Source organism: Aptenodytes forsteri, unplaced genomic scaffold (assembly GCF_000699145.1).
Source record: "Aptenodytes forsteri isolate BGI_AS27 unplaced genomic scaffold, ASM69914v1 Scaffold164, whole genome shotgun sequence".
NCBI lineage: Eukaryota > Metazoa > Chordata > Aves > Sphenisciformes > Spheniscidae > Aptenodytes > Aptenodytes forsteri.
In genome coordinates, this window is record NW_008795527.1 from 3,173,883 (window position 1) to 3,198,178 (window position 24,296).

At 40.4% G+C, this 24,296-nt stretch overlaps 1 protein-coding gene across 1 annotated transcript in view; it reads left to right on the forward strand.

Annotated features, from left to right (window-relative positions):
- The first annotated feature begins 563 nt into the window (after positions 1-563).
- LOC103901236 (rap guanine nucleotide exchange factor 5) overlaps positions 564-24,296 on the forward strand; it is a 38,589-nt gene continuing 14,856 nt past the window's right edge. The window contains exons 1-12 of the mRNA XM_019472794.1: positions 564-637; positions 2,849-2,993; positions 4,908-5,005; positions 5,797-5,827; positions 6,769-6,847; positions 9,906-10,055; positions 12,786-12,883; positions 14,694-14,816; positions 16,039-16,217; positions 19,565-19,655; positions 22,487-22,537; positions 23,620-23,707. Of these exons, the coding sequence (XP_019328339.1) occupies positions 600-637; positions 2,849-2,993; positions 4,908-5,005; positions 5,797-5,827; positions 6,769-6,847; positions 9,906-10,055; positions 12,786-12,883; positions 14,694-14,816; positions 16,039-16,217; positions 19,565-19,655; positions 22,487-22,537; positions 23,620-23,707 (1,171 nt within the window). The 5' untranslated portion in view covers positions 564-599. The remainder of the gene's footprint in view (positions 638-2,848; positions 2,994-4,907; positions 5,006-5,796; positions 5,828-6,768; positions 6,848-9,905; positions 10,056-12,785; positions 12,884-14,693; positions 14,817-16,038; positions 16,218-19,564; positions 19,656-22,486; positions 22,538-23,619; positions 23,708-24,296) is intronic.

The window sequence follows — 24,296 nt, forward strand, 5'->3', positions numbered from 1 at the left end:
TGAAAAAAAACTTCCATCATGTAATTAAGTAAACCTTAGAGAAAACTTCTCAGCACTTAAGTGATGGCCACAAGACTAACCAGCTAAAGATTTGAATATATTTATTTCATGGTTCTCAACTACTGTGCGTAGATGTTAATCACAGTACGTGGCAATCACAGTTTTATCTCTCCTAATGCTAAAAGCTTTTCTTCTGAATTTCCAGAGCAACTTAGGTGGTGGAAAGGTTGCTTTGCATGCAGCAGAGCCAACCAGGATGGTGGTGTTCATGATAAAGACTCTTCCTTACTGGTTCCTGAACTGTGGCATATTTTGTGCGTATTCATGCTTGTAGGTTCTTTGAGAACTGAGGATGTGCTTGTTAAATAAAGGATCTGATCTCTGCAGTGGCGACATATTGTTACTCTTTGAAACTTAGTTTGATGTATTCTGTATGCTTTGGACCTTTTTTTTTGGGGGGGGAGAGCATCCTGTTCCTGCCATGCACACTAACAGGAGTGGACACTCTCTTCCTCCTCTCAATAATGTATTGTTGGGCTTTTTTGTCTTCCTCTGCAGAAACTCTCCTGGATGACTTCCTTCTCACGTACACAGTCTTCATGACGACTGATGACTTGTGCCAGGCACTTCTGAGGCAATATCCTTTTATTAAGTGTTGTATTAACAGGGGAAACCCAGTTACACCTAGGTTTATATATTGTCAAGCCTTATATCAAACGTAGTAAATTGCATGCCTGGGATAATTAGTTTTACTCTTTGCATATTGATATTATTGAAATACAACCCTGCATGATTATTTTGAGGTTGCATGCAAGATTGGTGAGAAAAGAGAACAATTGTCTAATACTTGCTATGGCATGCTTAGAAGGTGGACTGCACCTGGGATTTTGGCATCACACCCCAAGAAATATGTGAACAAATAGGAGAAACTTCAGAAGAGAGCAATGGGAATTATCAATGTTCTTTGTAGGCCTTTTTTTCTAGAAGGATTGAAAAAATTGGGATTGTTTTACTGAAAAAGGGGAAACTATAAAAAGGACAGTCTTTCAGGTACCTAAAGAGGAAGGGAAGAAGATTATTTTACTGAAAAAAGGGAAACTATAAAAAGGACAATCTTTCAGGTACCTAAAGAGGAAGGGAAGAAGCTGTTCCCGTATCGATGCCAGACGGGACAAGAAGATTAAATTGAGATTAAATTGCAATGAGATTAAATTGCTGTAAGACAGTTCCATGTTAGATACTAGGAAATATTTTTTTTTACATTAAGAAAAGAAATACTGGAGTAGAAAATGGGTGAGACAGTAGAATCTTTGATATTGGAGACTATTAGGAAGAAGAAACTAGAAAATAGATTCCAAGGATAACATAGGGTATACTTGAGCCTCTCTTAGGGTGGACTATTTAGGGTGGACTTGGATGGACTAGTTTAGCTGATCTTTCAAGGTCTCTTCTTCCCCAGTCGTGTTTTCATAAGGTCTTATGATACTTGGAATTCAATTTAATTCTGTAGCTTCCCAGAGTTCAGGTTATATTGTTTACTTAACTCAAATGGGTTGTGGAGGAAAAGATTCAAACTGGAAACATTAAATCCAAATTTGGATATGAGCTCCTCTAATTGGCACGTGGCTGTAAATAGAGAGAAAGAGAGATATATACATTCACCTATTAAAACATTTAGAATTTGCATAGCTGAGGAATCAATAAACAGAAAATTCCTGCTCTGAAGTTGAATGTATAAAGCTAAAGCTGCCTCTGAATAAACCTGTATCCAGAACATACTAATTTGTGTATGTGCATACTTAGTTCACAAGAATGCTTGAAAGATCTATTGAAGCAGATGCCTAACTCATAGCAGCAATGCAATCTTATGTCTGCTGTTTTTGTTTAAAGATACATAAACCTTTATAACTGTTAGAAAGTAACACTTAAAATGGGATTAATACCTATCCAGACCTGTATGTTAATTCTTAGAATACCTGTATCTGTGTAATACATTTCAGAATATGTGAAGAGAAAAAATTAAGAATAAGTATTTTACAATTTCTGCTCCTTTTATCATGTGATACAGTATATAAGTCTAACTCATTCTGAGATAAAAGAAATTTTTTCTTGTATTTCCAATTACTTCCATAAGCTATGGAGTATTGCTTGAATGAACTTGTAGCTATAAAATGAACTTGCTTTTCTCTTTTTTTCTTTTCTTTTTTTCTTCTTTACCTTTTGTGGTGAAAACATCATCTTTTCACCTAATAAAAGAAAGAATAGCAAAGGGACAGGAAAAATGTAAAAAGTGGGTATCTTCTGTCATGTGGTGTTTCTGCTTTGTGAATAGAGAACAAAGGTGGAAATAGATTCTTTCACTTTTTTTTTTTAATTTTAATAGTGTTATTTCTGCAGATAGTGTAATTTGTGCAGGAAAAAAGAAACTGACTTCCTCTGCCTGGGTTTTTTGTTGTTGTTAATGATGCATTGTCCTCCTTCCCACAGACATTCACGTTGGCATCGGTGTGCAGGACAAAGGTTCGTTCCCAGTTCTGCAGAAAATATATGACTCAACATTGTGTAATTCCTTTTGAATTGATTTTATTTTTATAGACTCGCCTTTCTAATCTATAAAGGGAAAAAAATCCTGTTGGCGCAGAGGATGAACTGACATTTCTATTACTGAGAATTTCATTCCAGAAAGTTGATGAAAATCCTAAAGCTTCAGACAGGATAAAACATTTAAAACTGAGAAATGTAGTGAAAAAATCTTCCATTAGCAAATGAGATGATTGCAAAGTCTTTTCCATCACTTAATTTTTAAGTTTCAGTGAGACCTTATTATTTGTTCCTTAACCTACTGTACCTATTGTGCTAAGAACCACCAAGGGAAAGAAGACGACTCTGATGTGTCCTGCAGGAAACGAAAAGTCTTGCATTTGGTGTCTCAGTGGACTTCTCTCTACAAAGACTGGTTACACGAAGATGAGCATTTAAAACAATTTTTAAAGGTATTGAAACACTTTCTGATGCATTTCAGCACTGTTTAATTAACACACTGTGTCTAAAAAGCCCCAACAGCAAAATCTAGAAAGCATAATTTTTCATACTTAAATTTTCTCCATGAAATCTACAATACAAAGTGATTTACATGTGTCTTCCTTGAATGCCTTAGAGATAGTCAGTTTGAACAGAAAATCTGTAATGTCAGTACATTCAAAGTCAAAAACATTACTTTCAGATATGAAACTTGCAGAACTCCATGCTCTCTAGAAAATGAGAAAATTTAGGAAGGTAAGAAACCTGCAAAGACTTGGAGGTTCCTTGGACACACTGGTCATGTCTGCCAGAACAGGGTCTACAGTCGGTATCCAGAGGATCACGGGCGAAGAGAGAGTTTTGTTGTCCTTGTAAGAGATGCTACTTGGAGGAATGAAATGCTATTCCACAGCGTTTGTCAGGTGCACGTGGAGAGCAGCACAGCTTTATGTATTTTTGATAAATAAAAGTATGTCCTTACTTATTAGCAAGGATCTTCTGATCTTTCTGAATGAGTTCCAAAAGCTTTTATAATTCCCTTGTAAATTTGCAAATAGCCATGTTCTCGCTGACCCGAGATCCATCTGGTTGTTGATTTCCCCCCACTGCTGGTTGAAAGATGAAAGTATTTCAGGAGACTTTGCTGGATCTTTCACCTTTTCTGATGACAGACCCTTTGTCTGCAACTGGAGATCTTCTTAAGGGCCTTTTTGCTCTCTTCAGTCATTTGCTCAAGACAAAGGGATGAAACATTGAACTAAATCTGGAGAAAGTTCTGAGCTTCCTTTTTTTGTTTGTTTGTTTTGTTTTTGGAGTAAGACACACTGCATATGGATGCAGAGACCTTAGGATTTTTGCTGTTTGATAGTAGGTGTGTAGTGCTGTACTGGAAAGGGGGCATCATTCCAGCCATCAGTTAGGTGCGTTGCACCTGTCTTGACGCAGGGCCTGTCTTTCTGGCCATGGAGGTGTGTGACTCTCTATTGCCACACAATTTCTCTGCTTGAGGTTCCTGTGCAATATTAAACAGCAGTAATGTTAACGATGGTTGAAGTTATACGTGCAGGCACAATATATAGGATTCTAATCCAGAATAATTTGTGCTGAGATTTATGAATGTAGGAGTGTTAATTGGGCTAAAGCAAACCTGATGACTCAGCTTATACATATGATCCTCATTTTCTTGGAAGGGAAAGAGAAGGATCTATATGCAGATTCTGAAAAAGTATAGAGAAAATATTTCCTACAATTTCAGTCATGAAAGCTGATTCAATTTATTTACCTCTTATCTGAGGCAGTGCCTTTTACATTTAACTGAGGTTCCTGATTGATGATATTCAGACAATGCCTCCCCCAAAAATACGAGGTAGAGTTTATTTATTTATTGGTTTACAACTAGGAGTATGTTGTTGTTTGTTTGTGAGAGACTTCAATTCAATTTAAAATGCATGCAAACAGGAAAAGCAAAGGATAACATTCTCCATTTTAAAAGTCTTAATCAAATGAACCTGTTTGTTACCATTTTGGATAAGTGATGATGGTGTGGTATGTTCTGATGCTTCAGAATGTGTTCTTCTGACCTAATCCAGATTTCACGTAACAGCCACAAGTGCCGTTTTAAATCTTCCTGTTTGCAGACTAATGAGTGTCAACATTTTGCCCTCTTGCTTGGCAATGATACAAAGAGTGTTTCTCCAAAGGCAAGCTGAATATTGACCAGTCTCGAAATTTAAACAGGAACACTCTCTTCTTGTGGGTCTTGCATAAATATAATGATGAAATTTGTTTCAGTAGGCTAGTGCCTGAATTGATTTAGACGGCTGATGTGATGCCTTAGATTTATGTTTGAGTTATCAGATGTTTGCAGATACTGTTTTATTTTGTAGACGATATACAGGAATGTGTTAGATGATGTGTATGAATATCCCATTCTTGAGAAGGAACTGAAAGAATTTCAGAAGATACTTGGGATGCATCGTCGTCAGTAAGTATTGATTATATTTGTGATGAAGTCTCCTTTTATTTAGAGTGTAATTTATTTTTGTTGTCATCTTGCTGTAATTCAGTAAAGAGAAAGTGGTGAGTGATACAAGTACTATATTCATTTTTACAAATCATCTCTTCTTTAAACTAAAGGTAGATTATTCAGTTTTCTCTGATGTTTGTTGGGTGATGTGTGTGGTTCAACAGTCACTCCCATCAATTTTGGTTGGGATGACTTGCAAGTAGAGTGATACTTTGTGGAAAAGCTGGCAAAATTTCCCTCAGAAACTGCAGTCTGTGACTTCAGGTGATATATTCATTCTCACTCTCTCTCTGCAATCTGCAGTACTGAGAAGCAAATCTCTTTTGCAATAGTTGTCTCAGGGTTATTATTTTAATAATAATTATGGTATTTGTAAAAGATATTTCCTTGGCATGTTTTTCCAACAAATGGAGTTTGTTTCTGTGGCTTCGCCGTTGGTGAAGTGGAAAGAGCTGTGTCCCTGAGGGTGACCCTGACTGCTTACCCCGGGGGCCCGAGCTGTGTCCGTGTTCTCGGGCAGCTCACGGGCTGGCAGCATTGCTTTTCACTACATCAATTGTATAAGTCACAGAAAAGTTTCCTGGTTAAGCCAGACACCCTTAGCTTTCCGTGAAGGAGCTCTACAGCTATTCTGTAGTGACCATTTAATGTTAAAAGCTTTCTGATGTTGTAAACTTTGTAATAGCTAAAACTTCCTTTTCCTAATCTTTGGCTGGAAAGAATAATTTGGATTTTCCTTTTTCTTTCAGCACTGTAGATGAGTATTCACCTCACCGAAAGGTAACGCAAACCTGATTGTTACTGATTGCTAGATAGCTTATCATCTGACTTTCTTCCCCTCTGCCCACTTCCCTCTCTTTTCTTGACTTCTCAATTGAAAGTGACTGGTGGCCAAAAACATGACAGGATACATCAGTGAGGTTAGACCTGCAACATTGCTTAAGGAATTTTTTTTCCTGTCAGTGCTGCCTGGATATCAGCTGTGTGAGCTAACCTGCAGCGGCTGTGACAGTATTAACGTTCTTAACAAGATGCTCTGAGGTGTCAGAATTCAGGAGAGGCCTGGGAGCGTCTCCCCACTGGGCTGGAGAGATGTAGCAACCTGGGCAAACCAGGCTGAGCACAGGCATTGACTATGGATGTCAAGTAGACAGAGCAAAGGGGGGATTTGTTGTGACAGGGACAGAGAAAGAAAGAGAGGAACGTGAATCTGTCTATTTAACCGGAGGGAGAAGATGCAGCCGGAGAAAGTTGGTGTACAAACTGCACAGAGGTGAATTACTGTGCTCGTCAGATTTACTGGGCTGAAGCTGAAGTGTGTAATAAGCTTAAAATGTTACAGCAGAAATGTGGAAGGCAGAACATGAGATTGTAGTGAAACTGCGAAATAGGCTGATGGGTACATAGGAAACATATATAAGAATAGGTGTATAAGAAATGGGCTCTGAACACGGCTACAGAGAACCTTGAATTGTGTGGGCTGCTTAGCTTAGGCATGTCCCGCTTCCTCCAAAATCCCCACCTTGGTCATTATTTGGTAAGGCAACTCCCAGTTTACTGATCCAAGAAAGGGTGGGTGGATTTCCTATACAGAAACCTTTTTGGCCAGGTGTATGGGCTGAATGCTGTGTTCTGTGAATTACTGCTTTGTAAAGGGCAGGGATGCAAAGAGTCACTGTTGTCTCTTTTTCTTTTTCCGCTCCCCACCCCCCCCTTCACAGAATAAAACCTTTTTCCACCAGTTCAGTCTAAAGGAGAACTGGCTGCAGCACAGAGGAACCATGAATGAAACAGAAGAAAGTAAGTATGATTGAAAGAGTGGAGGAAAAACTCCAAAACTGCAAAATTGTTTCTCAAGGGCTGCCCATAATGTAGATTTTTTTAACTGACATACAGCTTCTGAACAGGACCTTAGGGCCACAAAAGAAGAAAGATTTGACTGTGTAAGGTTACCTACTTTGCAGGCGTTCAACAGTGACACGACATCTCAAGGGCTTTTCCCCCCCTGTTCGGTTCCTCCAGCAGCCCTGTAGCAGAGCTGTGTGTCTCCCAGGAGTGCTGGCAGCCCACTCACCGGACGTTATTCCTGCTCTATTTCATGCTCTCGGTCTCTTGACCTAGATCTTGGTTGCAAAAGGTGAATGAATAAGCCTGTCACATGAAATAGGCGAGGATCTGCTAACTCTGGGAACCTGCCTTAGTTCCGTCTCTCCTTGAAAACGTCTCCGTGTGGAGTGCCAGGTGCCACTTTGCTTTAATGTCAACCATTTCAAAGTGCAATTTCGTTTCCTCACTACTAATGCAATAACGCAGTGAGGCTGTTGCCATCCCATAATGCCTGTGCAAGGAAGGAGGCAGAGAGGAGGATAACGCCGTGTACACAAGCAGAGAACAGGCAGAAGGACCTCCTACCTGGAAGTCTCGCCCTTGGATGATATATCTTCATTTCTCACTGGGAACAAATCTCCGGAAGTTCACTTGGAGTCAGGATATTTTTAGTGCTCATTTGTGACAGAATAAAAACTGAGCTCCTTCAATGCCAAGTCTTTCCACACAATACGTGCTGCTGATAGATATCCTCTTTCCGTGCTTCAAATACAGGTTTATTTGAGGTTTGTGTTATTAAGGCTGCTTCTAAAAATGTTATTTCTGGATAAGAACCCCCAAACTCATTCTTCTTCGTAAAAAGCCTGACACAGCTCGTGGGTGAGTGGGGAGGGAAGTGTACTGGCACCAGAGAGGGGACAGGCTGCGTGGCTGTGGGGACAAGAAGGGCAGGAGCCAGCAAGGCCAGCCCTGACTGGGTTAAACTGCTTTCACCTCTCTCCTTGAGAGCATGAGCTACAGAAAGTGATGGGGTTGAGGGAATGAAATAGCAAAAGTGGAGTTGGGGAGAGGAAAGACAGGTGCTGGGGGTGGACATCTAAGTCGGTGTGGTGGAGTGCTGCTGACCAATGGCGCTTGTGGAGGATGGGTTTGTCCAAGTCAAACCATGACACTTGACTGGAGGCATTTTCTCTCCTAATGTAAGCGTTATCAGGGTGACTTGCAGCCTATGGCTGCTTCCTCCCACTGGCATTCCCTCCTGCATCTCACAGAGGAGCAGCACAGGCTCCAGGAAGAGATGACATGGAGTCCAAATATTTCTGTCAGATTTTTCAAAATTTATTTTTCTAACATTTGAAAGGTACGCGGGGGAACAGGCTTTGGATAATCGGTATGATGGTTGTGCTTGAGGACCTGACCTGTAGGTTGGTTTAGTTCAATGTTAAACAAAGGATATGTCGATAGCCCAGTTATAAATTAACATATTGCTGTCATCTTCCCCTCCCGAATGACAGAGAGGAGGAGATTTCAAACAAATTCACTGTAGGCAAGTTGTGTTGCACTCTACATATGGAGTCCAAATATTCCTGTCAGATTTTTCAAAATTTATTTTTCTACCTAGTAATTTAGAGTGCAATTTGATGTCTCTATCTTTTCATGAGTTATATCCATTCTGAAGAGAGATTCTGCCATAGGATGAGCATCTGATTTACTGTCTGTCAGCAGAGACAGGTTAAGAAAAAATTATAAAATCAAATTACTTTTCTTCTCCAAGGGTAAATGCTAAGTTCCTCCTTCTTTCTCATCTTCATTTTTTCTTTACTACAACACACAAAAAAGATATTCACGAGGATAGAGTTCTTAACCGCATCTGGCATGGTCTCGGTTAATGAAAGTGCCCTGAAGCCATGAAGATTTGTAGGACAAGCAAAGAGCTATTGCTACATACATCTGTCAATAAAAATAATTTAAAAAATACAGCATTTCTGGAGAAGAAAAGTTTTGTCTTATACTGACATGGTAGCATCCTGTCCGCAATAAGAAGTACTGGAATAGAAGGAAATGGAAAGTTTAATTAAGCACTGAAGTGAGTATGAAACCAAGAGTTGTGGCAGTTCTTATTAGCAGATGTTGTAATTTTTGAAATATTTATGCAAGTCTGCAGCTCTGTTTCTTCCCTTTTAAGTATGGCAGCTGTTTTTCAAAGAACTGGCTGCAGCAAACTCAGCAAAGGATGTTAACCTAAAGTTCTGGCAAGCAGAGGGAGCATACATCCCTTTTTGTAGCAGAAACAAAGTACTAGCTGAGCTGACCACAGCATTGCTGCTGGGAATCTCCCTCTCAGAGCCTAACCAACTCGTGGATTTCAGTGGAAGTGATGAGCCCATGGAATTTCTCCAAACCAGTCCCTTTTATGTGTGCTGCAAGTGATTCAGGGAAAGAGTTGTCAGAACTAATTGCATTGCTGTTCAGGCAGCCTCTGCTGGTGCTAAAATACCCTGGCAATGCAAGTAGTTTAGATGTCTAGACAGATAAGCTAGTGGGAGTGGTTGAAGAGCATGGAGTGCTGTTCTTGCGAAGCCTCTTGTTCCAGGTGGAAGTGGAGGTCCAAAATCATTTCTGCAGCGGATATGAAATATACTGAAAGGACGGTGATTTATCTGAACCTAAAAGGAAGGGAGAAAAGATGGCAACAGCTGAGTTTGCAAAGATGATAGGCAGTAGGGAAGGTTGTGACAAATCCTCATAGTAGGAAGTCTTAAATAGGTATTGCTGAAACGCAGCTGTGGGGGTGTCTGTTTCCATTTGCTTAGCCCTCTCATTTCCCAGAGAGAGGAGGTGGGAAGGGGGAAAATGGTGACGTTTATGCTTAGTTTCATGTCCTTGTAGGTCAGGGTACAGCAGCCACCGTTCCTGCAGCCGCAGCAGCCAGGCAGCTGAGGCATTGCCATGGTTGGGTCTGCAAGATTCTCCCCTGCTCTATTCAGGTGCCTCTGCCTACTGCTGAGTGTGTCTTTCTTCCTTTGTGCAGTTTTCTGCCGTGTGTATATAACAGAGCACTCCTATGTCAGTGTGAAAGCTCAAGTATCCACTTCAGCGCAGGAGATACTGAAGATTGTAGCAGAAAAGATCCAGTACCCGGAGGAGGAGTTGGCGCTGGTGACAGTCACGTTCTCGGGCGGTAAATAACTTCCCTTCATCTGATTACTTACCTTTTAGTGCATCATGTAAGGGAGGGCTGACATTTTCTGGTGCAAGGATACAGCTGTTCCTGTGCAGGCCCACAGCTGGATGACCACAGGAACAATGACGAGCTGCTTTCCAGAGAGTCGTTTCCATGGCAACAGCTCATTCTTGGGTACCGTCAGATACGGCATCTCCTCGCTGGGAAGGGAGTGCAAAGGACTCTCAGTCTCCAGCAGTACTGCAAGATTTTATTTTTTCCCCACAGATAAATCTCCTACTTTTGCACTTAAATTAATTTGGAAGGTGATGAGGCATGGTTTGCTTTAGAAATATAAAAGGGCATAACAAATGCTGTATGCATGGCTGTTTCCTTGTTTACGGCATGGGTAATGAATATGCTCCAGCAGAAAGGAGGGAGACATGTATTTGCACAGTTGAGATACTGAGAGCAATCTAAGCAATATTTTGTAAGCAGTCTTGCTTACAACTGACATTTTTTGCTTATTATTTTAGTGTTTCTCATTGAACAGAAAGGCTTATTGTCTTTTTTAAGGAAGACCAGACTGATCATGGGCTGATAATAGGGACCAGCCAAGCCCCCAAGATTTGCTTTGGTGTCTGTCAGGTCTCGAGGTCTTCAGTCAGATTGTTTTGCTCATTGTGGTGTCTTTTGGCTCTTAGGGAATATAAAGGAAGCAATTTAACTAGGTGCATAGAAATGCCAAGCTGGATCTACAAAAAAAGGTCTGAGAGTTTAGAATATCTTGGCCATATTCTCAGATAACGTTAGTTGGTGTTGATCCCCTGGGACAAAGGGTGCACCCTTAAAGATATGGCACTCATTCTTACTTCTTTGTCAGTCTAGTTAAATGAAATACAGACAAATGCTGGCTTGTTCTGTTTGTTTATTTGATTCGGAAGTGGAAGGTTACATTTTTCTCCCCCACGCCGAGCTCAGTTAAACAACCGTTTTTCTGCAGGGCACCGGTGTGGGTGGCAGGGAGATGGTGCCCTGCTCCGGCTGTCGAGAGCCTGGGCACGGAGTGGCCACGCGGGAGCATTGCATGTAGGCGTCCTGGCCAGCTGGGTTACATCATTTGCAGGCACACTCCTTTTACCCTTGTGTGTGCCCAGACTTGCCTCCAATGCATTTTGCAGCACTGCAAGATCACTGTGCTGCTGCTGTTTTTCAGGTCTTGTGCTCCTGTTCAAGAGCAGGGCAAGTTCTGCTCTGATTGATAGCGATAAATCTGGTGCTAACTGCCTACTTAGCTAAAGAAAACCAACAATTCATAAATAATGAAACACACTATTACCTCTAGACCACATTAGTTCCCGAGAAAGCCACAGAACAGCAGTGGTGGCCACTTGGCTCTTTAGTAAGAAACAATAATTAAAATGCAGGTACAATAGGACTGTCATTTGTACATGACCATTGTAACCCCCAAAATGTTATTTAGTCACATTGCCTGAATTAATTGGAGATACCACAATTTCAGTATCCTTGTTTTTATGCATTGGCACGCCTCTGCTGTGAGCAATAAATGCCAGCCTGCCATGCTTTCTTTTTTCTTTGTTTTTTTGCTATTTGCATGACTCAGAACTGTCATCTGCCATCCACTTGGAGGGCAGCATTATGAGCATTGGAGAACGTGTTTCTATTGTACTGAAATGAATGAGCAAGCTCTTTTTATTCAAAATTATGTAGAAAAAACATACTGGTAGTTCAACATAAATGTATCTGGTGTCAGTGTGAGCATGGATAAGAGGGAAAACAGTTTGAAATGGTGTTTGGCGCTCAGACTCCTCCTGGTCCTACTCCTCCCTCATGGGCAATGAAAAGTCCAAGGTAGCTCTCAACATGCTTGTAGTGCTTTTGGGTCTACATTAATACAGTCACTGTAATCAAATCTCATGTGTCAGGTCTCCAGAAGATTACTTGGAGCCCGCAGGAAGAGACAGTTTTCCCAGGGCAGTTTTTTAGCTGTGTTCTGGGTTTTGCTTTATTTTTCCCCACACCTTTCTCTGGTGCATCCAAGAATGCCCAGAGCTGAACCAGTTCTCTGGAGTGGAGGGAAGAAAAAAAAGTTCCTTTCTCTTTGCTACCAGTTTGGTGTGTCCTGCTCTCTTACTCAAATGTTTCCTAAATGAATTACTCTAGATCTGGAAGAATTTCTGTACATACCGTACTATCAAGGACTCTTCAGCTCTGCTCCATGGGGTGAATTTCATGGCATTGTGATCCTTTAAACTTCTTTTCCTGTTGAATGGCCATGGCTACTGATGACATCTCCACCCCTGCTCTTGTCTGCCAGTGACACGCAGCAGCTCAGTCTCTGGAGGCCGAGACACTTTGCTCTAACAAAAGTCACCGCATTTACAGTAGATACACTGGATTGAAATGAAATGTTCTGTAATGCCTAGGAGGTTAGACTAGATGATTCAAGGGTTTCTTTCTGTTCTATCCTATGTGAAGTCCAAGTTGAAAGCAGATGCTGGAAGCTTCTGTGCTCTAGTCCAGCATCAGAGACATCTTGCCTTTATTGTGCCTGAATAATGTGGAGATGACAGTCCCATGCTTGGTATATACACAGGTCTGAGTTTGAGGCTTAGTTAAATTCTAAATTGATGTGGCTTTACAAATATATTTGTAATGTTTTTCTCATTTATATACAGCTTTTACTCCTTTTCTGAAGGTTCTGTGTTTTGTTTTCTGTTTTTACAGAAAAACATGAACTACAACCAAATGACTTGGCTATCTCAAAATCTTTTGAGTCATCCAGTCGTATGTTTGTCTACCGAAAAGATCTGACTGATTCTTTGGTAAGGATGTGTGTTGTATACTTCCCATTTTTCATTTGTCTGACTCCACATCAAGAGCTTACTATTCCTCTCAGAGGGCTTTCTCAATACAGAATTTTTTTTTTGCTTCCTTAGTAAAGCTTACTGAGCTGCTCTATACCTGAAAAAAGGTATCTTGCATTAACAGCTGTTATTTGACTGAACAGTAATGGAATTTGTTCATCAGTTTCAAATAGACCAAAGCTTCTGTACAGCTTAAATCTTTCAGTCTACTTCAGCCCGGAAAAGCTGACTTGTGCTTGTACAGGACTGGATGGGATAAGGGTTATTCAGGGCCTGTGTGACTTCCCCCCCCACGCTTGTGCCTCTGTAACACTTAAAGTGGCTGGTACATAATCATACAAGGTGATGGACAAACCGTGGAATTACTACATGTAGAAATAGATGTCATGTGAGTTCTACCAAAATTACTGGGCAAAAGTGTGACCCCAGTGTTGTGGCAGCCACATGGTCAGTCTGTGGCTGGCATATATCGCTGGTGGTATCTCTTCTTCTCTTCCTTCCGTCTGTCTGTCTCTCCATCCTCTCGCTGGTGCTGGGGAGGGGAGCGGGTCGAAGGGCAGCATGTCTCTCATTCCCGCTGTCCTCAGAAACCGGGATTGCAAACTCTCTCTCCCCCCATGATTTCCCAAAACCTTAGTGAGGCACTCAAAAAATTAATCAGGCACTCAATTAATCAAAAAAACAGTCAGGCACTCAAAAAATTAATCTTTCAGTAGTTTTCTGCTAATCACGCAGCTGTTTCAAGGAAAGCGCAGGGACGGTATCGCAACTGACTTTTATGTGTTGTCAGTACCACTAGGATCTGTGCATTCATCCTGGGGATGAGAAATGTCTATTTACATTTTGTTGGATCAATGTGCCCCGAAGAGCTGACATGCCGCTATCATTGTAATCTGTCATCCCCATTATCTCCGGAGTTCTAGCCACCTCTAAAAATGCTAATATTAAGGGAAGGTTTCCAGTGCAGACAGGTGACAGCCAATCTAGTTTCATTAGTTACATAATAAAAATTGCAAAACTTGCTGTAACTGTCAGAAATATAGCACCAAAGTAATGGCTTAACAGATAAGAATAATCTTTCATCTTGGCAGATGGTTCGTGTGCCAAGTTTCAGCCTGATGAGGTAAAAAAACCCAAGAGAAATGCAAACCTTTGAAAATCCAAGCTAATAATGGAAATGTCAAATGACCCTTAATACTAGCAGTACCAGTGCACTCCACAGTAATATCCTAAGTAACTTTTATGAATCAGGACCCACAGTGTTTTACAGTTTGTTGGTGATTACATTTGGAGTAAATTAATCATAAAATGAATGGATTTATGTTATTTGTAAAGGTGAATTGGTGGGCAAGTTGTGTGCATTTATTCTAAATCCGGTGTGCTTGCAGAATGATTCCTTTATCTTATAATACAAAAATTTCCTGGTGTCTTAATTCAGATTTTATTTTCTGATGGCTTCAGGGATTTTATTTTCATTATGCTGTCTGCTTGGTCAGTGTTTTATACTCAAGGTTTAGAGAAAGAGAGACAGAGGGAGAGGCCTAATCCAATAGGAAGTCATTGATCCTATTGACCCATTTCCTTTTTCAAGCTATTTATTAAATAGGCTATAACGCCTTGATTTTGATTAGTGGGGGGGAAAACTCTCAGAGTGCACTTAGAGAAGATTACTTACTCAGCTCTGTTTTGTACCTTGGTCCAGTAGCTGTTTCATTGCAGAACTTTTGGCATTTGCTCAGGATTTTTTTGCTCTTGGCTATTGATTTAGAACCCATTTGCTGAAAATGAGGAATTGCAGCAAAGGTCTGTGAGAATTTTGGGAATCAACACCTGGGATCTTGCCTTAGAACTAACAAACTTTGACTGGAGCCTCTTCAATGCAATTCATGAGGTAAGAAGCACCATGTCCATTTCCAGGTATATTACTCTCATGTAGCATTGAGCCATTATGATTTCCTGACGTTGCACCAGCATTTTGGAGCATCAGTATTCCTTGGTGCTCAGTTCACTGTCATGACAGTATGATTTGGCAGTTCTTAGTAGTGGTGACATTGAATCAGGTCCAAGAGATGTGTTGTAATCCTTGATACTGAAAAAAATTGTTAAAGGTTTGTAACTTCCCTTTGCCAGGGCATCTCGTATGTTCCCTGTATACCTGGTGGGTTTTATTGACTTTTGCCTCAAGAGAGTAAAAGAGCATGTTTATTCTCTAAAAACTGTCTGTGTGAATGTTATATATGCAGATTGTCCTTTGCACTTGATAATGTTCCGCTAGATATAGGACTCCAGAAATAGGTGTCCTTGATAGCACGTTAACCACAATAGAATTCACAATTTCAGCAATTTAGATGGTCACATTACTGTTCTTGTTAGGCTTCAGTGAGATAAAAAATACTGGGCAGACTTTATAAAATGGGATAACGGCCCACTTCAGTGCCCATTGGGTTGTTTCAGTGACTTTGATAGGTTCTCCTGTGAGCTGCTGAGTAAAATACACAGTTAACAGTACAAAATGTCACTTGAAAATATCATTCACTGAAAAGCATGGTGACTTTCTGAGAAAATGAATGGGAAATTCCCTTGCTTCTCATCAGATGCTTTACTTGATCTTTCGTTTCAGGTTCTTTTATTCAGGTTAGGCACTTTAAATCTAGAGCTGGTCAAGTTGTGGTTTTTTTGCACAGAAATCAATACCCACACCTCTGTTCCTGAAAACTTGGCTCTTTTTAGGAAGAAGTTTGAATGGAAATTTTTCAGATTCTGCAATGGTCTGATATGGTTGCTTTTTCATACTGGAACAGAAGTGATGAAATACAGAAAGAGACAGATTGTTTGTGTCCTATACCTGGCTGTAGCCAGAAATGGAACTGCAGGAAATCTCACAAGAAAAGCACATCTTGCAGGACTTCCAATCCACCTGCCTACTGTAATAAGCCTTTAGACTTTGCTAAGCCAAACTTGGACCCTGAATCATTTGTGATTGGCTCATGGATAACGAAAAAATAACCATCTGTAACCAAGTCTTGTTTCAAAAACATACTTCTAAATAATTTATAATTAACTTACATTTAAATTGTTTTTATATCCCTATTAATGTTGTCACTGTCTTCCAGCAAGAGCTGATATACTTCACGTTCAGCAGACAGGGCAGTGCTGAAAACACTGAGAATCTCAGCCTTCTGCTTCAAAGGTGCAACGAGGTCCAGCTTTGGGTTGCCACCGAGATACTCCTCTGCAGCCAGCTCTGCAAACGTGTACAGCTAGTCAAAAAGTTCATCAAGATTGCTGCCCAGTAAGTTACTAAAGTTACCAAAAAACCCCCTTGAATTCACATGCTTTATTTGGTGGGATAGGAGAAGTAGGAGCAAGAGCAAAGAAAGAAAACTAATTTGTCATCCCATGTTTTAACAGTGTAGTAAGCATACCTAGATAAAACAGTCCATAAATAACAACAGCAAACACTGGCCAAAACTAGACGTGGTGGAGTATATGCTGCTCAAATCTTCCCCAGCAGCTTAGCCGCTGTATCTGCAGCATCAGCTGCAAAATCCCTGATGGTGCAGAGATATCTCCTTTCTTAGCAACGATAACCTAAGGACTGCATTACAAAACTATTTGAGCAGCAACGCAGTTATTCACCAAACACTACACGGAAACCAAAAAACTCTGTTACAATCTTAAAAGTCCTACCTCTAGAGGGGAAACTGGCTACAGTAAGCTGTTGCCCCATGTTGTCCTCTGGGGTACTCTTTTATTTATTGGAGTGGGGGTTCTTCATTAATTAGTGCAAGAATAGACCATCAAATCTATTACTAAATAGTGCTGGCATTTATTCTATGCCTTGGAACAGAATACAAATATATACTATACACAGAGAGTTCTTTTCTCTGTAATCACTCTTACTTTAGTAACCAAGGGAATGGAGCAATTTAAATATGTGCAACCATTCTCCTTGTCTCTTTCTCCACTTGTTCGTCTTCTGCAATATTTGAATATGCATGTTCATGGAAAATGTATAATTTGTTCCCTTCATCGACTGGGTTGATTTAATTTGCAAGGCACTTACATAGAAAGGACTGTTCTCTGCTGAAGCAGTGCCTTTGGTGAAATGAATTCTTCTAATCTAATCTAATCTAGTGTAACTCATAAATGTGATTTGATTTAGTTTGCAAGTTTATGGTATCCAGTAATACGCTCATTTTCTGCCTTATCAATGGCCAAGTTTGGTCCAATTACGTCAAAAACGGTTGGTTCTGCGTGCCTTGCTTGCACCACAGTAGCATTAATTTGCCTTCCAAGAAAAGCTTCATGTCTGTCCCACATGAATAGGGATATATTTGTCACCAGACTAAAATGTTGCTCTATTTGAATTAATTCCATCTCTGTTAAGTGAAAAAGTTGTGGAGACTAAATACAGTTGTCAGTAAACAATAGACAGGCTCTCCCAGTGCATTGCAGAAGCACCCATCATCGTGGCATGTAGATTGTGAAATAATGGATACACAAATAAGTGAGTGTGTAGTTTGCTTGGGAACTTTTTTTAATCAGAAAAACAGCTTTCTAAAAGAAGCATTATCATATCTCATCGATTCTGGAAGAGTTGATGAAAGAGGAACAGTTAGGGTGGAGGGATGGTATGCTAAGCACAGGACTCTCATCATGAGGCACAAGCCAAGCAGCCCTGCTGTTTCGTTTATGACTAAGGCAGAGAGGTAGGGAGCTGTGAGCCGCTCTGGCTGCTCCCTGTTCTCTGCTCCTAGATTGGGCCAGGAGTCTGTGTCTCTGACTTTCAGCTTGTCAGGAAAGCCCCAGGACTTAAGATTTCACGTTCAACGTTTGTGTGCTTCACTGTTGAGGAACACCTGAAGAAGATGGAAGGCTTTTACACAGTGTGCCAATACATAAAGGAGAGGCAGAGTTTTTGAAACATGGGTACCTAACGCTTCTGTTGATGAGCTAGTCTGAAATAGTAAACGAGTGATTTGATAGAGAAAATGGATTAGCATGTCGTTAGAAATGAACATCCTGAGGAGTTACAGAAACAGGTCAACACAGGGTTAGAATAAATGGATTACAACAGCAGTCTTGCTTCCCAAGCAGTGACTGACTGTAAAAGATGTACCTTCCCTCTACAGTTCTTTGTGAGAAGTGGGCCCATCCAATAGTCACTTTATCTGAGCTGTGCTGGACACCTTTCTTGTTTCGGAGTGAATTACCTTTGGGAGCTGCCTGACTTTAACGATAAAAGAAGTCTAAGCAACGAAGTTAGGATTAACTTTAAGACAGCTGAAGTGAAGTGAGAAATACACTGTCTCAAGATAGTACACAGCGATGAGTGCAAGCTTTATAAAACTTGTAACAAGTGCTGGTGTGTTTCCAGTCTAAGGCTTTGGCACATACTTCTCCCTGATGATAAATCCCAGTGAAGGCAGTGGATTCACTCATACTTAAAATTACCTTAGAAGAGGATTCTCTCTCTCACTCTCACACACACGCACATGTATGTTTATAGTGGTCTTCAAGAATCTGCAAGAGAAAGTGGAATCTTGTTGTTTGAAAAGGACTCGATATTTCAGGATTTCAAATTTCCTCATGGACTAGAAATAAGAAGGGTCTGATCATATATAGTAAAATGTCAAAAATAGAGGTATCAAGCAAATTCCACAGGGACCTGTATTGGAACCAGTGCTAACTGCAACTAATTTATAGGGATATGTAAACTGAACATTAATCAGATTTTTCAGACAATAAAAATGATGAGGGATTGCAAATGCATTGGAGGATAGAAAAAAAAAGAATGATCTAAGGAGTCTGGTGGCATGTGCAAACAACAGTAGGATAAGATTTAATTTAGATAGATGCAGAGTAATTCAGCTAGGGAATGCTAATACTGAGCTGAAGAAATAAATGCATGATTGTAAAGAACAGTACTGTGACAAAGGTCCTTGGGTGATAATAGATGACAAATTAAAGGCAAGGACAAAGCGTGATGCTGTTCCAAATAAATAATTTGATATTTGTTTTATACTTGCATAGGAGAAAGGTGTAAGAACTTAGATCCAAAACAGTAATTATGTTTCTCCTTCCCTTCCCACTGTCTCACTACATCTCCTTGATAAGAAGGAAATGCGTGAGAGAAAAGTTAAAATAAATTACAAAGAATTCAATGAAAGATAATAACAATATGGAAAAGTGGATTGCAGGCCATGACCGCAGAGAGAAATTGAAGGAACCAATGATGTACAATTTATAGAAAAGATGAAAAAGGAGATGAAAATATTTATAATACAACAGAATAGAGGTCAAGGAATTTTTCTGTATGGTAAAGGACAGCTGAGAGTAACTTGAACGTTGAAAAGGGAAAATTACTTTTGACAGCAAAGGAAAAAAAATAACCTGCCAACAACAGGGTTGATGAGACAGTAGAACTTTTGCTAAAAAACTTCTTAGAAACCCCATCACCTAGACTGCAGGTGGTCATGAGAGGACATTTAACGAGTTCATTATGTGGAAGATGATTGTGTGTTAGTGCTGAGGGTTGAAATGGGACTCAGTAACCTAAGATACCTGTGCGTTCCATTTATCTCTGATTCTGAGTACAAAAAATCAGAATGCAACGTTTATATTTTTATTCCACAGCTGTAAAGCCCAAAGAAATCTGAATTCATTCTTTGCTATTGTTATGGGTCTCAACACTGCATCTGTCAGCCGGTTGTCTCAGACCTGGGAGGTAAGACACATCTTTGTATGTTTTAGACCGTGTCAAAACCATTTCTCACAAAGGTTGTATACTGGTGAATTACCTTTTCTTTCTAATTACTGTTTTTTCATGCTGAAATCAAACAGGGAGCGAGTGTTGGTAGAGAAACTTCTCTGTGACCTGAAACCTTAGATACACAGCTATTCAAATAAAACTAAATGTGTCCTTCCAGAGCTTTTAAATAAGAACAAAGCAAGGAGATCTTACCCTCTTTAAAAAAAAAAAAAAAAAAAAAAAAAAAGCCGGGAAAAAACCACATACATTTGCGTCTTCCACAGTCTGCCACAGACTTGCTCTCTGTGCTTGGGAGCAACGTCCTTGTCAAGAGAAAGTGAGTGTTTTATTTCCTACATGGCCAACGTGGTTGTATTTAATTCCGTATTTCCAGGGCTTGACCCAAAGCGTCCGTACAAGCAATACCTTATTATGGAATAATTTCATTTAAAAAAAATACAAAGTAGAAATAAACCCTTTTTAATTCTCCTTTATCAGCTCTTTTGCAGCTGCTCATCTTGAACAACAAAGTTAGGAAATGGGCCGTGAATAAGGAGCATACTGGAGAACAGATTATCTGCTAAAGAAGCTACGGGTTGCTAGACAGAGCACAGAGCGTGGGATGTTTAGAGGAGGGTCCCACTGGGATCTGTGTTTATATTGTGGATTTTTTTTTTTCCATCCAAGTAAATTATTGAGTGGTAGTATCTGCAAGCTTATTATATCTGTTGATGAACCAAAAATTGGGGAAGGAGTAATTTAGTGTGATGGGGTGAAGCTTCATCCCTCCCCCATGCCCCCAACACCACAAGCGGGCAGTACTCAAAAAATATCAATCCGTAATACAAAGTGACAGAGAATGGCTGTGACCTCCTGCCTTGGAGATACTCTTGAACACCAACAGCTGAAACCAAATGGCCATCAGAGACTTACAAACCTATCTGACACACCGTCCAGAGCAAAGTTCCCCCTTAGCTGAAATCATGCATATGGAAACATCACTGCCTATGTCAGTGGTTTCGGCACGCAGAGAAACAGGTACAGTGACTGCTTCTGCAGGGAGGAGTTTACAGGGACTCAGACAGCCAAGGAGAAGCTAACTTTAAATAACAGGTAAAGCAAAAATTTTAGAAAAAACATACATACCTGAGGACGACGATACAGAAACCCTTTGTCTCTCCTACTTTTAAAATGCTTTGCCCACTAGGGAACATTTGCCCTTGCCTGCTCTTATGGGTTGCCTTCATCTCATTTCTCTGGGCTTTGGTAGGAGAGTGGAAGGGGCTAAGTATTGTATCAAAGGCACCCGGTGGCATTGGTGTAGATCTCTCCCGCATAGAAACATGCAGAACTCAGCTGTGTGGTGAGACCTCTCCGACGATTATGTGCTGCTGGTGGACTTCTCTCAGGAAGAGCAGAATATATTGCTTGTCTGAGCAAGGAGTGCATCTGCATATGTATCATTGTAAATATGTCCCATTTCTGTGTGTAAAATATTTATGAAGTCACATGCTTTTTTTTTTAATTATTTGTAAAACTTTACTGCACTGGAAATTTCAAAAGCAGAAGGTTTTTTGCATTAGTAATGTGACTTCTAGAAAGTAGAGCAATGTTTATAAATTAATTTACATTTACATTACACATGTAAATGAAGCCACCTAAATTTAAGCAACCATTTAGACGCTAAATTATATTGGCTCTGCACTTGAATTCTTAAACAAGTAATATGCTCCTAAGCATACTCTACTTTTTTTTCTACAGTGTGCAGTGTTTTAATGAGCCTAACTTTCCCTGATTTAAGATATTAAAAATGTGCAATTGCAATTCCACATTCAGTTATTTTAGCATTTTAATCATACAACACATCCACTTAATCTTAATTGTTCTAAATCTCTTTTCTCTTGGTAGTGTCCTGGTGGCTGTCAGGATCTAAGGACAAAGACGAGACAGGATTTGTACTAAGAGAGGATATCTTTTACTAGACTAGCTAGTATGGTTGGAAAAAATAGACAGGCTTTAAGGTGCACGCATCCTTCTTCAAGTCCTAAATACCAGCAGCAAAACTCAAACTGAAGAACGATTGCTTTGAGTATAATGAGGTGAATCCATTAAAGCATCTTAGAGATAAAGGAACTGGATGCTCGTGGAGCAGAGCAGGTGTTAGCATGTGGGGCAAGAAGGTAGTTTATGCCTGGGCTCCCTTGGAAGGTGTTTTGTGCACCTCCCTGTGGGATTAGGGTGAGATACCAGAGATGGAGTAACCGTTTTTTAAGGAAAGTTCTTTTCTGGCACCAGCATGTGCCAGTAGTAACACTGGTCAGCACTGGGTGTGTGGTGTATCAAACAGCACGAAGCGTTACGCCTGTTAATTTCTAGAACTCATATTTTAGGCAAAGAGTGATTACAACAAATGATTTAACCTGGATGTGATTACACTCTCTGAATTCTCAGTCTGTGTTACAATTTCTAACCTGATAGGGATATTAGGGTAAATGCAGCAGACATGGAAGCTAGGGAAGGAAATAAAAACAGGTGCTAACAAGCAGTTTCCATAAAAGATTGATGCAGGCCCCCGAGGTGAGGCTGCAGGGTCTGGTGCCTCGCTGGCATCACACTGAACATGGTCTGTAATTAGGGCTCTTGGAGCTGAGGAGCGGAGGTTAACTGCCTGTTGGTACTTACAGCAGGCACTTCACACGCGACAGTCTCATGGGGAAAAAAAAGCCTCAGCATTTTTCTGCCTATGCGTTTTTTTTTTCTTAAATCAACTTTACTTTTTCTTTTTCTCTCTATTTTCTCCACTTCAGAAAATTCCTGGGAAGTTCAAGAAACTTTTCACTGAACTTGAAAGTTTGACAGTAAGTACGGTGTTGACAGCAGAACGGCATTGCCTGTCTTTACCTGCCTGCCTTCTTCCTAATTTATTTGGAGGCTGCCTGTCATTGTCTCGAGCTGGAACTTGTCATGTCAGATTTGCCGAAGGCCACGCAGCCCTCCAGAGCTCAGAAGTGGTCTCCAAACACGAAAAGGAAAAAGGCTATATTACTGACAGCTGGAGGAAGGACAGAGAGAGGCGAATGTAGTGTCGGTTCCCCAGCATCAATTTGGAAGCTGTTCTTTTGCTATGGTGGTTAATCAGCCTTGATCCAAAGCAACATGCTGCGGATCGGGAGAAAAGGAGGACAGCTGAAGTTTAAAAAAAAAAAAATCAAAATCCGAGGCTAAGGGTCTTTGTCACCATTATCAAAGCTGAATAAACAAGTGTTTCCTCTGGCTGTCATGGAAGTGGGTGCGTGGTGAGATCACTGCCTGGCGCGGGGAACATGAGATCCAGCCTTTAATGGCTGTCACGCTTCTGTACTTAGAGTCCTTTATAAATTAATGTGTTTTCAAGATTGCGTGTGAGCTGGTGTACAAAAATGTTCATTTATATGGGAAATTGAGATGACTTTTTGAATTACTTACACGACACCACTGAAACATACTCTCTTATTTTCTTTGAAAATCTCCGATATCTTCCATTGATCTGAGAGCAGTTTTTGTTGGGATTTTTTTTGTTGTTTTCATTTTTTTTTTTTTTAAAGAAGAAATTAATCAGCAATACATTCTGGGATACATTTTATGCTAGATAGTAAGCTGAAGAGCTTTTGCTAACAGAAATTTGTGGGGAAATTACAGAGCAGTCCAAGTGAATATTCTGCAGCTTACTCCCATTTTAGCACTGCTTCATCTAGAGGAACGTAATTGCTTTTGTTCCTTTCACTGTTTACATTTCCTGTTCAGTTTAGTAAGTCACCTAGCTTAGAAAACTATCTACCTCGTTTCCCGAAGAAGCCTTTTATATCTAAATCATGTTCAGATCATAAGCCCGTAATGGATTTAGAATTGCTCTTTTTATAGCCTATTGATTTTTCTCTCTATTACCCAAATGGTTTTGTAGGACCCTTCTCTGAATCACAAAGCTTACAGAGATGCATTCAAGAAAATGAAATCTCCGAAAATCCCCTTCATGCCCTTACTTCTGAAAGGTAATGTTAAAGCTTGGCTGCTCTTCTTCGTTGTGGTTAATTAAAATAAGTGTAAGGTGATTTTTCCTTCAGGTGGCCTTATGATAAGTATGTGGCAGATGTAGTGGTGTCTACAAGATAGCACTCGCTCTGGGTAATAAACAGCTGCCTTTTAAGACAGGGGGAAGATCGCAATTTTCACACAGGTTTCCAAACTTCAGTACCTTCCCGTCAGGCGTGGGCAGAGTAGTGTGCCATTGCTTTGGCCACATCCTCCTCAGTGGAGAAGCGAGACCTTGCAAGCCCCTGAACGGGGCTGCCCGGCTGCATTGGGTGCACCCCCACAAGCAGCCTCGGCCACGCTGCTGGTCTGAGGTGCTCGCCCTGCCTCGCCGGGGTGAAACTACCTGGTGTCATCCTGAAGGCAGAACCTGCCCCATCTGTCTGTCCTGAGAGGAGGGGATTGTCAAGTCTCTTAGAGGTCTGAAAGAGATAAAAAAAATCTTATTTAAAAAAAAAAAAAAAAACATTAAAAAATAAAACTACATGCTTAACTCAGTGAGCCGGGCAGCTAATTAAGTGGCAGGTATAAAAAAACATTAAAAAAAAA